Genomic DNA, 17,371 nt, shown 5'->3' with positions numbered 1-17,371 from the left:
TATGAGACTTTTGTGGGGTTTTTTCTATGTGCAACCTAAAAACTCCTTTTTGGGCTAAGAAAAACCTCAAGAAAGAAAAAAATATTGTCTCTGCTAGAGAAATCTGTATGTCTTCCTTGAAGGAAACTTTGGAAACTTTAGAAACCAAACGTGAGCTTTCTTGACAAGCATGGCAGGCTTAGAAGTGGAAAGATCTAATAAACACAACACCAGAGGCTTCATACAGGCAGCTCGGGGAACCTTGGTCCTGGTTACATCTTCAAAGTAAAGCAGTTTGCAGCCACCTTAACCTTTATTTTTGCTTTGCACAAAAAATCTTCCCCAGATTTGACAGTACTTCAAGCACTAGTGATGTGGATTTGAGTGCAGATTCTGTTTTCGCTCATGTTTGCATTCACCTACATCATGGTGAGGACATGGTCTGCATTTCTAAAAGGCCTGTTGTCCTTCATCAGCTTCCCTCAGTCCTTCTGGGTCCCCACGAGGACAGGCAAGTGTAGCGTGGTGGCCCTATTTCATATGATGTATGGAGAAAGAATCACACCCTACTGCAGTACAGTTATGGGGCATGTCCCCTAAAGTCCCTGCAACAAATGAGGGGGAACACAGTGCCACTGCAGATGCCATAATTCAGATTTGGCACAGTACTGCGTTCAGAGTTGGCCTTGGCTAACTGGAGTGCTCAGAGCCAGGTGCCATAGCTCTGCAAAGCAATGTTAACCTAACTGGAGGGAAAAAAAAAAAGAAAAAAGAAAAGGTAAAGCAAGGAAAACGTCTCTCCAGGAAAACAATGGACCTGGCAGAGTTTAAAAAATTTGTTCCCTAAACCTTAATTCCGATTTTCAATGCCTTACTGTAAATTTCTCAAATTAATGGCTTTACTTAGATCTTCATAAATTGGCTTGTGCCTACTAAAAGAATAAAAGCTATATAATGACTAAATAGGCATACATATAGGATCTCTTTGACCTTCACATGTTTACCCTGCTCCTGTAAGGTGCCTACTTTCCTGGGGTTCATTATTATGCGCAGACAAGCAAAGAAGACAAGAAAGATGTTCCAAACTGTTTAGCCTGGCAACATCGCCTATAAACAGGTTCGAATGTCTGATGGAGAGCCCCAACGCAATCTCTGTACTTTAAAGAAAGGTAATACTGCTGTGGTTATTTGACAAATGGATCTGGATCGTGTTTCAATTGTCAGAAGCCAAACAGTATCCATCTCCTGTGCTTCAGCGCTAATAGTGCATGGAAAGCAAAACATGTTTAACTTGCGGCAATCCCTTCAGCATCTGTGCTTTCTGTGATAAAGAAGGGTTTGCTGAGAGGTGGGGGCAGGAAGAAAACAAACCCACTACAGAGTATGGAGAAGGGGTGCTGGCTTCCAAGCCCGATTTTTTGAACACTGATTGATTGCTTTTGCAACATTGTCCCTGGAACTTTTCCACGAGTCTAATATAGAAAGGGGGGTTAATTTCCTTTGTCTTTTCTTTCCTTTTCCCTTTCCTCTCCCCTTTCCTCTCTTCTCATTCCTTCCTCCCTTTCTTTCCTTGCTCTTCCTTTCTCCTAGGAACTGGTAAAAAACCAGACAATATGTGGAAAAACATCATCTTTGTTCTTATCCTTCATCTGGAATGGGGAAGTTTCATCATGTATTATTTTTTTTTAGGAGCAAGACAGACAGCAGTGCAACTGTGTGGCACTCACCGGGGCTACTCTGCTTTCAGACCAGCTTATCCATGCAGAGCCAGGGCAGAGATTCGCCTCCGTGAGAACGAGCTCTACGCAGGCCCATGCAGGGCCAAAGGCCGCTGCGGTCCTTGGCTGCCCCTCGGCCCACCTGGCAGCCCCCTGAGTCAGTAGGAGCACGGCTCCAGAGGTCCGTTGCTCAGCCAGACCAAGGGCAAGGGTGTGATGAGCAGGAGCTGGCCCTGCAGCAGGGCTGGAGGGCTTGCTCGGAGTGCCAGATTTCACCCATCAGTCCTTCTAACACAAGCAGATGTCCCAGTGAAGCTGAGGAGATGTGATGTTTGTTAGGGCTGCAAATGAGAGGCTGCCCGGGCGGTGAGGACTTCGGCTGGGCACCCCAGCTGGTTGGCCATTGTGGGGGAGCTCCCTGCGGGGCACCAGATGGGGTTCGGTGCTGCCCACAGCACCTCCTGGGGTGCAGGGTGGCTCCCCTCGTGCTTTAGGGCATCAGATCTCTGGAGAGCTGCCACAGGGGGAGGTGGACTGAAGGCCAACGGCTGCAGCCACACGTGGCTCTCGAGCACCCCTGCGCCCTCACCGAGCGTGACCCCCACGGTGCCCCATGACCGCGGCCCTCCCGTGGGGGGAGAGGCGGGTGGTCTCCCGTGCCCGGCGGCGCGAGGGGCAGGTACCCCGAAAGCCGCCCTCCAGGCGGACGGGAAAACCCCGCGGGCCCTCGCAGAGCACCTGCGGGGAAAGGAAGTGCTGCCGCGGGAGCCTCCCGCCGCCCCCCCCCCCCCCCCCCGTCCACACGGAGTACAGCGGGCGGGCTGCGGGGCGAGGCGGCGCCCGTGAGCTCCCAGGGGGCGCCCCGCCGCGCCGCCCGCCGGTGCCGGTGGCGGGGTGGGGCCGGGCCGGGCGTCCACCAATGGTTTGGCGTGGGCGGGGCGGACCGGGCGGTGCAGGAACACCCGGGAGGTGACAGCGAGGCCCCGCCCTTCCCGCGGCGAGCGGGCGCCCGCGGCGAACATGGCAGAGGAGCGGCGCTGAGCTCCGCGCCACCGCCGTTCCCCCTCCCCGCCCCCCTCTCCCTTCCCCCCCCCAACACTTGTTGGCCGCCTCCGGCGGGGGAAGGCGGTTATTCCTCCCCGCCCCGCGTCCGTTAAGGGAGGGCAGCCCCGGCGCCTCCGCGGAGGCGTGTGTGATGGTACGGGCATGGCGGGGCAGCCGGCGGCCGAGGCGCTGCTGAGGCGGGGGGCGGCCGGTCCCGGCCCCGGCGGCGGCAGCAGCAGCAGCGGCAGCCAGCGAGGGCTGCTTCTCTCTCCCGCTCTCCCGGCGGCCGCCTCCCTCCGCCTTGGCCGTCGCTGAGGGAAGGAAGGGAGCGCCTCGGTGTGCCGTGCCGCCCGCCTCGCCTCGCCCCTCGCCGCCGCCGCCGCCGCCATGCTGCCCGGGGTGGGGGTGTTCGGCACCGGCCTGACGGCGCGGGTGATCGTGCCGCTGCTGAAGGCGGAGGGCTTCGCCGTGAAGGCGCTGTGGGGCCGCACGCCCGAGGAGGCGGAGGAGCTGGCCAAGGAGATGAGCGTCCCCTTCTACACGAGCCGCATCGACGAGGTGCTGCTGCACCAGGACGTCGACTTGGTCTGCGTCAACTTGCCGCCGCCGCTCACCCGGCAGGTCGCCGTCAAGACCCTGGGTGAGTGGGGGCGGCTTGGGGGGGGGGGGGGTGGGTGGCGGCGGGGGCGACCCCGCTGCGGGCTGGGGCTTCGCGCTCGCCTCAGGCTGAACGAGATGAAACCCCTCCGCGGTGCGGAGTTTTCCCTCGGCTTTGCATTTTCCCTCCTCCCCTCCCGCCCCTTCCACGTTCATTTGGGCAGGGGCTCGGCCGAGCCGCGGGTGGCCGGCTCCCCGCTGTAGCAGGCCGAGGGGCGGTGGGGAATGGCGCGGCGGCAGCGGCCCGGTGTGACATCCCGCATCCCCCCCGGTGCCCGGCCGGTCCCGCCGGTGCAGTCCCTGGCAGCGGACAGCCGCCCCTCCGGGATGCTCGGGCCAGCCTGGGCAGGGCTGGGCCTCGCACCCGGCCCACGCAGCGGGGGAGGGAGTGGGAGGAGGGAGCAGGTGTCACCCGTGTCGCGATAGAAAGGAGAAAGTCCGGGTGGAAAGGAGAAAATAATCATCCTGCTTGCGTTTGGTCTCCGTACGCGCCGGGGAGCGGGGAGCCCGGCATCGCTCCCGCCTTGGGGATTTCCCAGGGGGCTGGGGGGGTGCTGGCTCTGTCCCCGGCCCCCAGCCGCACACCAGAGGCGGCGGCAGGAAACGGTGACAGCAGAGGAAACGTTCTTTACACCCGAGGCGTAATTAAGCTCCGCGTACAAAGGGAAGGAGGGACCGAGAAAGTAGGCATGCACTGTTGTCAGCTCCTGCGGTTTCAGGCGAGCAGAACCGGGCCGCATCTCGCTGCCTCCTGCCTGAGCAGAAGCCTGGGCTCTGCTCTTCCAGCTTGATGATCTCTGCTCCGTAAACGCTGCTGTTCTGATGGATTGTTATTATTATTATTATTGTTATCTTAATGGGATTACCCTGCGGAGTAAGGAAACCTTAATTCTTCCCTACCAGGATAGGTGGTGGGAAGAAGTAAAAGTCACAGGGGAAGATGCTGTGAGTCATCGTCGTTGCAGAGTGGGTACAGGTGAACGAGTCGGGGTGGCTGCCTGGGCTCCGGGGCCGCAGCTATGTAGGCTGATGGCTATCGCTTGCAGCCTCATAAACGTGTGTGGCTGTGGCGTGTCGTGGCGTTCCTTGCTTCTGGTGTACTCATTAGAATTGGTTACCATTCAAACGCTGCTATATCGCAGCCAGGTAGTGTTTTCAGCCATTAAAATTAAGTAATTAAGGGAATTAGGGCAGTACCTAAACCCCTCCGCCCCCACCCTGTACAGTGCTGGCACTTCTCTGGGAGCCTTGCTTGGTGCTGCCTTCTGTACTTGGAAGTGCCTGTCTTGGAGCCAGAGCATTTGCTTGTCCTTCATAATACGCTTTTGACTTTTCTCCTCAAGATACACCACTTGCACCAGAAGCCCAGCCTGCTTGCCAGAATGATGTGTGAATGGATTTGTAATGTAGAAATATGTATCCCACAAAACACGGCAGCATCCAGGTAACAAGGTTTCACGTTTGACCCGCATTAATTTGGTGGCAATTGTGTCGGTTTTCCTGTGACACTCTTTCCTGCAGGTGTTGCTTGTGGAAGTGCCCTGGCTCTCCCGTGCTCTCAGAGGTACCGTCCCATGAGGTTTCAGGCAGACCCGATGCATTGTGTACAAGAATAACATCTCTGAAATAATAATGAAACGCAACTGATGTGTTTTTTTCCTTTTTTTTTTTTTTTGGAGGGCTTCAAGTTATATTATGTTTTGCCCTTCTACGAATATTTGTAGCTTAATAATAATAGCAACAATAAACCTGTTCCTGAGCATGTGCTGAATTTTATGAATGATGCTGGCAGTCGGCGTGGATGAGATGATACCGATAACTTGCTGATGCAATCTGCTAGCAACGGACTGGAAGGGGAAAAAAAGGTGTTTTCTCCCTATTCATTGGTACTGCACCGTTCTCAGTTTCCTTTCGCCTTTAGTTACTTTGGTTTTCTCCCATTCTATAGTGCTAGTTATGTGCAGGTTACAGTGCTAGTAAGATATGTGTGAAGATGCATGGAGTGATCATTAGGTAGGCATTAAACATGTTATAAGGTGATAATGTGCAACACATGAAGATTTTGAGTGTATTGCTTAAAGGATTATTACATAGAGAAATACCTCTTAGGCTATAAATAACTCCCCTCCTGGTTATTTCAGAGTTGTGGGTTGTTTTTTTTAATCCAGGTGTTGTATTTGTAACAATAAAAGTTTTTGCATGTTCATGCAGGTACAAACAGGGGGCTAAAGGGGTTGGTTCCCAGATAGCAGAGAGGAATACCTCCTTGCTGGTATTACTTTCTCCTGGTCCTGCTTGTGCTTTGTGGGAATGGCTGTGCCAAGGGAAGATTATTTTTCTTTAATCACTGGATTTTCTGTTTTGAGGGGAGGAGTGCAATCGCATTCATCAAGTAGGGGTTTCAAAAATCCTCTGTTAAGCAGGGGTAATGTCGTATAGACTGAGGAAAGCAGAAGCTGGAAAAATGTTCCTTACAATGGTAAGGAAAGGATGCAGGGCTTATTTCTGTCTTTTTTTCTTTTTTCAGATTTTTTCATTCAGATTTTTTTTCCTCTTGATTTCACACAAATATTGTGGCAGTTAGTGATAGGACAGAGGCAGGGATACCAGAGGTTTTACCTATGGATGGAGGCTTCAGGAGGATTAAACACCATGCCTTGCTTTGCAGTGGTAAAGGTTGAGAAAGGTCATAGAATCACAGAATGCGTTAGGTTGAAAGGGGCCTTTAAAGGCCATCTAGTCCAGTCCCCCTGCACTAAGCAGGGACATCTTCACCAGATCAGGTTGTTCAGATTCCACATCAAGCCTGATTGTTGAATGTCTTCAGGGATGGGGCCTCCACCACCTCTCTGGGCAACCCGTTCCAGTGATCTACTACCCTCACATTGAAGAATTTTTTCCTAATATCCAACCTGAATGTCCCCTTTTCTAGTTTAAACCCAGACTACTTGTTAATGCACCCAGGTCTGACGTCTGTATGAGGGGAGGCGTATCTGGCCTGGGAAGAGACAGCGACCTACATCTGGGTTGTACCCGTGTTTTATTTTAAACTGGCTTGTTGCCCAAAGCTGTGTTTTCATTTGAGGAGGTTTCATTATTAAAAAGTAAAAGCCCCAGGGAAGTGAAGCATGTGGTGGTGTTTCCATCACCCATCTAGAGCTGCGTTTGCAGCGCGTTTCACTCCATTCCGTCCCGCTTCTGATGCGGACTCTGGGGGTGAAGGTGGGGCGACACAGGTGTGCCTGCAGCTGTGTGTAGCTCACACCACGCAGTGGGTAGCTTTGTTCTCACTGCTATGGCGGGTGTGCAGATGTATTGCTGCTTTAAAGGTACTTTTGGCACGGTGGCCCATCCACTGCTGTTTAAACACAAATGTGTGAATACACACCCTAGCTGAGGAAGTCCCCAGCCTGCAGCTTCCTGGAAGCTGGGGGGGTTGGGGAGGTGTGTGTTTGGTAGAGTGGGAGAAACATGGCTTTAAACTTGCCCTGTTAACTTTCCCTGTAAGCCTCTGCAGCTCATCTCTGTTAGAAACAGGATTCTGAGCTGGGTCTGACTTGGTACAGCAGTTTTCTTAGGAGCTGGACCAGTGCTGGGCAAATCTGGAACAGCCCAGGGGGCTGGTTTGGATGGTGACCGAAAGCACAAATAAAACCCGTGGTGTTTTATGTGAAATACGCTGACGGCCTCTGTTGCTTCTGCATGAAAGGAATTACATTCCCTGTTTGCTTCGACAAAACAGGGCTGATCGACCCTTTCTCTTTCCTGCCTCCAGTCCATCCCGCTGGCTTAGGAGCTCTTTTGTTTATTGCTGTTTCACTACTTCCCTGTAGTTGTAGCTGCTGGATGCTTGCATGATGCAAAACTAATGTCCTGACTAATTTGCTGCTTGGTGGACAGGGAGGATCAGTGGTTCAATGTTTGGGTAAACATAGAAAACAGTCGTAGTGTTGAATAAGGGTGTGTTTGCTTCTTGCTGAACTGAAAAATTTGGCACGTTTGCTAGAAGTGGTTTGGTTTTCCCATTCTTGTGTGCATCAGCAGTAGGACTGTATCTCAAGCCTCATCAGGCATGGGAGATGTGTTTGGATACCAGGAGAAAATATGTCACCAGAGTGCCTGTTTATGCTCTGTGTCCCAGGAGCTGCTGGTACAGACAATATATGACCCTCTACCTAGTTCAAAACCATCAATGTGTGACTTCTTACAGTGTAATCCCTCCCCCTTCAATTAAACATGACATTCTTCAGATCCTGACTGAAACGGCTGCCCTGTGTGACTAAATAGCTGCCAAATCAGGTGAAGTGATTTACTGCACGTGGTGCTGGGAACTCCTTGATGACATTTCATCTCGAAGTTGAAGGGGAAGGCATGGATGTTTCAATGTGCCTCTCGGTGCCCGAGTCAAGTCAACTCAGCTAAAGAGACCTTATTCCTCGGGTTCACATAAGTGCTTCTGGGAAGAATTGTGTACTGGATGTTTTCAAAGTGTATCTCTCGATGTTACCCTTAATTCAATTTACAGTGGTCTTGCTTAGCTTTTCATCTTAAGGACAGGAATGCTGAGCTGTGTGCTGAATATTCACTGCATGTGTTTGCAGCCATGTCTACACAGTATTACTATTTAAAGTGTTCTGATTTGTAGTAAGCGCGTGGTAGGAGTCCATTCTGCTTGGGAGCTATACAGAATATGACTTTCCCAGTCCTCCAGAAGTTGTTCCTCTCAACAAGCACTCAAATTTGTTTGCTGACCAGTGCTTCTTCTATACTTGATTGTGGTCATGAGGCAGCATCTTTATTTAGAGGGGAACATAAATAGTACTGGTCGGATCCTTACCTTCCCACCACTTCCCGAGAGGCACTGGCCTCACACAGGCATGCAGTACAGGCATGCTCTCCGGAGGATGTTTGTGAGTACTCCTTGCTAAAGCACTAGCAGTGTTATTGCTGGATCTACCCCCAAAATGGGAGGAACATCAGCTGCAGTGAAGTAATTCACAGATCTGATGCAATCCATAATTAATTTCTACATTCCTCTGCACCCATGCAAATCAGGCAGAAGTCACAGGGTTGTAGCAGTGGATGGAGCTTGGTCCAGAGCTCACAAAGTGGTTAGAAACCTTTGAGATAAGATGCTCTATTAAGGGAAAACTTTATCATTGTTATTTATTATTAATAGCAATGTAATATCTGTCGTGCAATATTGAGTTTAAATTTGACCTAACAGCGGTGACTTTCAGCAGAACACGCTCTTGCACTTGAAAGGCAGATGACTTTGCAGCATATTAAATGTGAATTATGGTCATCTTACTGCAAAAGAAAAAGTCAGATGAAGTGCTGTCTGTCTTTAATCAGCAGAGTTTGCAAAGGCTATGATGACTTTTTGTCACATATTAGAAAGTCAGTCCAAAGAGCCTGCTGGCAGGTGGCTGCAAGATGTCTTCCTACTTGAGTGATGATGTTACACCACAGGAAATGGCACCTAGCTTTTCTGTGACCTTTTTCTCTCAGTACTGCAGACGTCTAATTCCAGTGTTAATCCTGTAGAACGCCTACAGAGATACTTCGGGATTGGGCCTCTGAGACAGGTAAGGTAAAGGGCACAGCTGAGGTACTGTCTACAAAAGACACATAAAAATAAAGACACCCCCATGACTCTTGTTTCATTTCTGGCCTTCAAATCAAAGGTGTGTATTAATTTTTCCTAATCTTTTCTGCCTGAAAGTAACCACCAGGTGTGGTGGTGTGATGGTAGGGATGGTCAGCTGAAGCAGGATGGGTTGGACCTCTTGGACTGCTGCATGTCTAGTCTTGTGCCTGCTCAGCCAGAGGCTGCAGAGATGTGGAAAGCAGCATCTCTCAAGTTTGGAAGCTAATAGTCCTCTGTCAGAGGTTACAGTGTTCTGCAGGTGAGTTGGCTGAAACTAATGTGTGCCCAAGCCCTCAGCTGCCCTACTTCTCCCTGTGACTTCAATGGCAAAACGTGATGCTGGAGCAGTGATGCCTTCCTTCTGGAGCTGCCAGGGGCTTGCTCCTTTGGCTCAGGAGCATCAAAGAAGTGAGGGTTGCCGCCACTGGATCTGCCTAGGTAGAGTCCATAGTCAGGGTGGTGATATTTTAAGAATTCTGACTTTCGTCTATGAGAAGATCCTGATAAAAGGTGCTTTTATATATTGCTAGAGCTGTGCCTAAATATTGTAATTATTTAACTTCTGGAATAAATTACCGTGTCCCTATAACAGGGGAAATGGCTGGAAACAGGCATTTATTACTATAACTATTCTTTCTTGCGTAGCTTTGTGCCTTTGTTCTTATAAGCAATGGCCACTGACAGCTGCTGTGGTACTGAGCTGCCTGTTCCCTTTTCAACAGACCTCTGCTCCGTAACTTTCTGCCTTGTTGCTCATTTTTTGGGGACTTGGGTTGACAAGTGCTCAGTGGTTGTAGGTGAAGAAAGGACTTGTATCCTACTTCTGTTGTTTGAGGTTTTGGAAGAATATTAAATATTTGGGGAATTCAGGAAGATCATGTAGATAAAGGCAGAGAAAATAAAGTATGTTGGGCAAGGAGACTTTCAAGCTCTCCACTGTTGCCTGTTTTCCTTTTTTTTTCCTTAAAGCCCTCTCATGCCTGAGATTAACACTGCATGACAGAGGGATTTTCTGTATGACTTCAGACACAGATAGTCAAGCACAGCCCCTGATGGGGCAGATAAAAATGCCTGCAAGTACCAGATATATTGTATGTTGCTCCGTCTCTTTAAGAGCTAGGTACGTTTTGTTGGAGCATATTACAACTTGCTGTCATTTCCTTTGTATGTGCAGTGGCTCTTGCTCACTTAGCACCAGTGATGGCAAAGCACTGAGGATGAAAACAGAGTTAAATGTCTAGGATAGCCAAGACTGGTGTTTTTCACAGGCCACTGCGATGCAACAACACCCTTTGCTGTTGATATCAGTTTGTCACAGCGTTATCCGGAGTTGCTGCGAATTGTTCTGGTTTCCTCAAACCACCAAAGCAGAAGCATTTGGCCTACTGCTTTTTGTTTGTTACTTACATGATAAACTCTTAGCTCATGGGAGTGTGCTGTCGGAGTCAGGGACTTAATTTATGGGGTCAGCTTGCATGCAGGTAACAAAACTACACTCCTTGCAAAAAAAAATTATTTCAGGTCTTAAATCTTGATTTAAACAAATTGATTTAAATGGCTGTGTAATTAAACTGGAGCAATCCCTTGTGTAGGTTTCCTAAATTGATTTAAGGCCTGATCTGCACATAGATTTTTTTTTTTTCTGTACCAGTATAATTATGACTGCAAGGGGTATGATTTCTTTAATGTAATAATTGCTGCGTGGCCACGAGAAGTCCAGCTGGCGTGACTCCTGGCCTGAGAGCTGCTCTGCTGGCATAATGGTATCTGGTTTTGGTGCAGGCTATTCCCACTCTTGTGCAGGCATAAATTATCTGTTGCATATACATTTAAAGTCTTCAGCTGGTATAAATGTGTCAGTTTCCAGTGTTGTCCAGCTCTAGATGTATTGGTGCAGTTGTACTCTATACAGGTGGTTTATGTATTAACTTAGGTGGCCTATTGCTGTGGGCACTGGGAGAAATCCAATTTAGCTTTTGGGTCACTGTCAATTTAGAGACCTTTGAGCAAAGGTCTCCAAAGGGTGTGAAGAGTTTTTCTATGTGTGTGTTAGCTGGCTATGCTGAAAATGTGGTGGTGAAGATCAGAGGAGGCTGGAGCTTGCTGCACTGCTGAACCACCGGTGTCAGGCAAGAGGCTTGTAAGTGTAATTATTCTTAATGTATCTGCTGATACCTCTTGTAGCTGTGCTTTCAGATGGTGGAGCTGCTATCCAAGGTAATGTAAACACCAATTATCTTAATACACAGGTCTGCAGTCTGACCTGCCAGTGTAACAGGAATTTCAGGGAGTTGTGGAGGAGCGAGTCCAGAGGAGGGCCACGAAGATGATCAGAGGGCTGGAGCACCTCTCCTGTGAACACAGGTGAGAGAGTGGGGCTTGTTCAGCCTGGAGAAGAGAAGGCTCTGGAGTGATCTAATTGTGGCATACCAGTACTTAAAGGGGTCATACAGGAAAATGGGAGAGGGACTGTTCACCAGGGAGTGTAGTGAAGGCACAAGAGGGAATGGCTTTATGCTGAAGGAGGGTAGGTTTAGGTTAGATGTTAGGAAGAAATTCTTTACTATGAGGGTGGTGAGGCTGTAGAGAAGTTGTAGAAGCCCCTTCCATTGAAGCATTTAAGGCCAGGTTGGATGAGGCTTTGGGCAACCTATCTAGTGAGGGTGCCCCTGCCCATGGCAGCAGGTTGGAACTGGATGATCTTTGAGGTCCCTTCTAACCCAGAGCATTCTCTGATTCTGTGAGATTTACCTCCTCTTCTCCTTTGGAAAAAGATGATGGCATCCTCTGTTTTACCACAGCCAGGGTTATTTATCAGCCCTAACTCCTGGGTGTGAGCATGGGGAAAAGCACAGAAAATGAGAATATGGTATAAGGAACTTGGTAGTAATATAGGGATAAACGTAATGATTTAACACAGGGAATAAAATCACTTCATCGCTTGCTACTGTGCCGGAGTTTAACCTCAGGGTGGAAGCTGGTGCCTTCAATTCCATCGCAGTAGTAGTCACAGCTTTAGTGAAGCAGATGGGGATGAAAAAAAGGTAGTCACTTTGTTTTGCATTCTGATGTTTCCATGGCTTTTATCAGCAATAAAGACCCTTGTTTTGGCACTTCCTTGCAGTGAATGTTTGGCAGTCTTCAGCGCTTCCATCTGGCCATTTTTTGCCAGGAAATGCCCAGAAGGGAGGTCATGGTTGAATTAAATACTGTCTCTAGAGTACCAGGCTTCACATGGCTAATGAGAAGCCTTAATATAGAGAGCTTTTCAAAATCCAAATAGAGTCAAGCAAGGAGACAGAACTATAAACTAGTAGCTGTCCTTTCTGGACTGGAGTGACATTACTTAAAAATGTGAAACCAAAGGCTAGACTGAGCGCTCAGAGTTCTTTCTTTTGGTGTCTGTACATAAGCATTATGTATAGTTCGATGTGTGTGCATATCTGTATAAAAATTAAAAAATCTCCAAACATTAAGGTGAAAAATATATAAATTAAAAAATTCCTGGAAGTCCCTCCCCTTCCTTCACTTCCTCAGCCCATAAAAGACAATGCGACTGTTGCTGTTTTGTGTGTGGATAGGAAAGCAGGGAGAGAATAGCTCTGAGAACATCTGGAACGGTTGCAGCCAAGCTTGCATGCATTGAAATACATTCCAGAAACGTGCCTGAAAGATGCCTGTAAAAGCTTGGATTCTGATACTGCTTGCTCCACTGTAAATTCAAGTGAAGCTCTGCTGGATCAAAGGAGATAGTTGAATTTCATGGTGAGGTTACTTGAGAACAAATTGTATCCCAAAAGAAAAACTCCTCTGACTGCAGGGAGAGGAGCCTGGTGGCCTTGCACGTCTGTGTCCTCTCAGCAAAGGCATCTCTGTCAATTTAGGAAATGATTGGTGGGAGTCTTGGGAGACAGTTCTGCAAACCTTTGCTTACTTCAGTAGTCTCCTTGAAGACAAACCCGCTAATTCCTTACAGGGAATATTTACCAGGTGCAATAATTCATGTAAGTAGGAATTGGCTTTCAAACTGCATTTGTACCAGTTCATCAAATACATCCAAAGATACAGCTTCATCTGTGCAGCTCCACAGCTCGATACAGTTGTGGTTCTACAATGTGTTATGGCAGCATGTCTGCAAGAATAGAAGATGGAAAGTATTTGGAAGAAAGGTGGTTAGAAACGTTAGCTGTAGCCTGTGAAAGTCTGTCGCTAAACGAGAGTGACGGAGTTTGCAGAACTCTCCTGTGACTTGCTGCTTGCTCTGAAGGAACTTGGCAATTCAGTGTTGTGAAAGATGCTTGGTGGCTAAACAGTGAGAGATGCTCTGATAAAGACTTGTTTCTCAGTCAGAGTGCTAAGCAGCACTCCCTGAGACTAGCTTGTGGATACCGTGTTATCTGAACACATGAAAAGAAGTCCCCTTGGTTAACAGGCACGACTTGTTGTTTGTGTTGCTGAAGAATTCTACTTGAAAAATCAGCGTCATGAGATGCTCGGCTTGCAAAGGTGACACCTTTGCTGAGCTACCCAAAGTACATTTGAGCATGGTCTGTGACTGTTGCCATAGCTTGAGAGTGCCACAGACCTGAAATGTGTTTCTGGCTATAGTTTTTACTGGGCTGCACCATCTAACCATTATGGAAAAAATAGGTGGATGCATTGTATGCCTAAAATGAGGACAGTCTGTGTTCACAAGCCGTCTCACTTCCATCTCATAAATGCTGATCTGCTTGCTTGTGAGCTTTGGTGCTAGTGAGCAGACTTATTTATACCTTTGATTGTAGTGCTGTCTCACAGCACTTGATATCAATTTAATTGTGTTGGTACTCTGGTTGTCATTGTTTGACATGACAGATTGATTCACATAGGCAAAGGTGATTCTTCTCAAGGCCTGATGTGTGCAGATATTTCAGCAGCTGCTGAGACCCCACCTGCTGCCATCTGTGTGCTGACAGACCTGACCCCTTACGTGCTCGGTGGGAACAAAATTGTTGAACACCAACCAAGGGGATAACACCAACAAGACTCTCATCTGCTCTAAGTAAGAGTGAGAGGCCTGGTGAGAATGACCCTGAGGATTTCTGTCCTGAGCCTTTGTTCTCTGTAATGTAGATTGTGTGTTTTTAATTACGTTGCGTTTACCTGCCCTCCTGAAGCCAGTTTCATCTTTCATCATTCCTGTAACTACAGGTTGGGGATGGGGGAGTGTAGGGAGATGGAAACATCCTGAAACTTGTGTGGGGAAACTGGTGACAGGGACAGAAGCTGGATCCTCTGGTGCTGGGTCCTCTGGTGCCTGCTCTGCTTTTCTATTGCTGGACCTGCTGAGTCACAATGCTGTGGAGTGGATGCTGATAATGACAAATGCCTCTGAGCTGTGGGAAGGGGACCTATCTTTGTCATTCCAGTTTGGGCTTTTCCCTGGATGGTTGTACAGGTCTAAAACCAGGGTGGGAAGAGACGAATGGGGACACGGCAGGGAAACCCGATTCTCAGTTGAGAATAACCTCTACACTGTTGTTAGTGTCCCTTTTTGATGGGTACAGGACAGTTTCTGAGGGAATTGCAAGGATTGGAGGGACTCCCTTCTCCAGGGAAGATTTGTGGCTGGGATTGAGTGATCTGTGGCTGTGTTGAGTTTGAGGATTGCATCTGGCGCTGAATATTTTGTGGGTTATTAGTGCCAGTAATCATCTTTCCAGTGCTGGAGCTTTATTTAACAGATGCTACAAAAAAAAAAAAAAAAATCTTAAGCCAGTTTGCCATGAGCAGTGATGGCTCAGCAGCTGGGAGACTTGTGTATTTATTTTTAATGAAGTAGGAAGTTTCTCTTTAGTATATGCTGTGTCTCTCTGCACACAGGGAAACAAACCCCTTTCTGGGCTGCTGGGAGGAGCTGCCTTTTTGAGAGACAGACAATAGCATACAGACTGTAACATTGGTTGCAAATACAACCTTGAACATCGGCTTAAGCTGATGTGAGCAAGTTCAGATTTGCAGCTGATGTTGGGAGGTGCTCCAATGTACAAAGATACTTAAATTTTCAAGTCTGGGCAATTTTTTCAGCCCTGTAGCGTGCTTGCTTAGGGCCTCCTGTGTCAGGCAAAACATGTGAGAGTGCTGGATGAAAGCAAGAGGAGTGTTGGTAGCTGCTGAAGCTATTGTGTACCATCTTGATGCAATTGTGCTTACAGGGAATTAGCTGGAGCTGCACTTGTACAAGACTATATGTAATGTCTTTCCCTTTCTGGCTCCATCTGCATATTGGTATGTTTCATCAAGTCTGTAAGTGGGGTATTTGAAAACATTTCTTTCACTTGGTGCTCAAAAGAAAATTGTGGGGTCATGCTCTAATTGCTGAATTGGATTTTGGCAAATCATTAAGGGTCCTTCTGGAGAGTCTCACACGTAATGCAACAAGTATGATATTAAGTGGCCTTGTGAGCTCTTCGGTGTAATGAACAAGGAATGGATTTTGAGGCTTTCGCTCACTTTGGGGAGGACTTCATCTTGCACTTCCTATCACTGGAAAGGACACACTGAAGAGTTAACAGCAGAGACATCTCCTGTGCTGTTATGTTAATTTAATAGCATAGAAGTATAAAACTGTTGGGTTTTTTTTTTAACCCTGAAGAATATATATTTTACCAAGGCACTAATAGGACATGCTTTGGCCCTTTGAGACGTCTGTGTGTTTTCAGAGTCCTCGGAGCAAATAGTACCCATGCTGGTAGAGCTTCCTGGTTGCAAGTGTCAGGTGCTTCCACTGTGGCTCAGGACCAGGGTGAGGATGATGGATTATTTCTAAGCTTTTATAAATGTCTGTCTGGTCTAAGTATGCTGGGCTAAATTCTGTGTGGATTCTGTGGTATTAACAGCGGGGAACCAAGCAGATCGTACAGATTATACTCTTGTGACTGTAACAAGCCCAACTCTGTAGGAATTCTTTGTGTATGAAAAATCTCTAGAATAACCTTCAGATGGGCTGGTGCTGCAGCAATAGGCTTGTGAAGTTGCTACACATCCTAATGCAGGAAAACCTGAAAGTATCATATTCAGGTCCTGCCAGCAAACAAAAATACATAAATTTGCACTTGAGTGTTATTCACAGAATACATATCTTTAGCAGTAAGATTTCCTGGAAAGGTCTTTTTCTCTCTGTCCTTCTATTCCCAGTCTTGCCTGGCACTGTAAAGACTGTTAGGGCCTGAAACTAATATTAGGGGAACTTAAAAGTGTAGATAAGTGTGCTACCAATTTGCTTGCAGCAAACAGTTGGTGTAGTTTCTTGGTGGGAAGAGCTCTGCTGGCCCAGTCCCTAAACCTGTAATTACAAGGCTGATAGATGGATTGATGTGAACAGTGGTTAGGATATTAATTAAAATACTGTGGATGATGTGGACAACAATATGCCTTACATCCTTTATTTAAAGGAACCTGGGAATAATTAATTCAAAATGCCACAACTTGTCAATCTTGGGTCTTCTTGTTTCTTCTTTTAAACATTCAAGCAACTGTAAATTGCTTTACAGGATGCAAGATAGTGGCAATTTGGGGCCCTAAGTCAAAGCAAGGTATTTATAGCCAAATGTAATTTTGGTGAGATTAAACTACTTTAAACTGACCTGTTGCTTTTCAGACATGCAAGCTAGAACCTTCCCCTTCTCCCCCCACCTCTTCCCCCCCCCCACCCCCGCCCCGCTCCCTGCGGTGTGGAGTGTCTGAGATTAAATTCTACTAGGAAATCTAGAAGTCAATCTTTGTGCTCACGATGGTATCTCCTTGTGTGCTCATGCAACTCAAACATTTTCCCCCAGTAATATGGATGCAGTTGGTCTTCATTCCTCTTTGGGATTAAGTTACACAGAGGTGGAGCAGATGGAGAACACTTTAGGCAGCTGGGGACAGGAGTCTTTATCTCTGGTTCCCAGTTTCACAGATTCTGTAGCGATTAACATGGCTGTGAAAATCTTTTTCTCCTGTGCTTTTTCACATCTCCAAGAAGCTTTATGGTGACAGAAAAAGCTCTCAACACTGTTGATAGCTGTAGATGTTGGAGCTCTTTGATTTGAAGCACATGAGCAGCGGTGAGCAGGTGAGCAGGCAGAGATAGGTTACTGGGCTCTTCCAGAAAGTGAAATGTCACTTGGATTAGGGGAGGTGGATGTGTTGTGAAGTCCTGACCGTCCTCACCTCAGGTGAGTTGCACACTGTTGTCCTTACGGGCTGCCTCAGTACAGCACCGGGTGCTTCACATTAAGTGTAGGAAGGAGGTGATCCCCCTGCTCACGGTAGGACCCGGAGGCAGCTTGTCCATCTTTCT

General features: G+C 47.9%; 1 protein-coding gene across 2 annotated transcripts in view; it reads left to right on the top strand.

Annotated features, from left to right (window-relative positions):
* Window positions 1-3,128: 3,128 nt before the first annotated feature.
* Window positions 3,129-17,371, top strand: part of GFOD1 (Gfo/Idh/MocA-like oxidoreductase domain containing 1) — a gene marked incomplete at both ends in the record, with an annotated part of 67,118 nt that continues 52,875 nt past the window's right edge. For both annotated transcript variants that reach the window (XM_084260295.1, XM_084260294.1), the window contains one exon: window positions 3,129-3,381. In XM_084260295.1, the coding sequence (XP_084116421.1) occupies window positions 3,129-3,381 (253 nt within the window). The remainder of the gene's footprint in view (window positions 3,382-17,371) is intronic.

Source organism: Gallinula chloropus, assembly GCF_964237585.1.
Source record: "Gallinula chloropus genome assembly, chromosome: 2".
Lineage (NCBI taxonomy): Eukaryota > Metazoa > Chordata > Aves > Gruiformes > Rallidae > Gallinula > Gallinula chloropus.
Note: the sequence above shows the minus strand (reverse complement) of the source record. Positions and strands in the feature narration are given on the sequence as shown.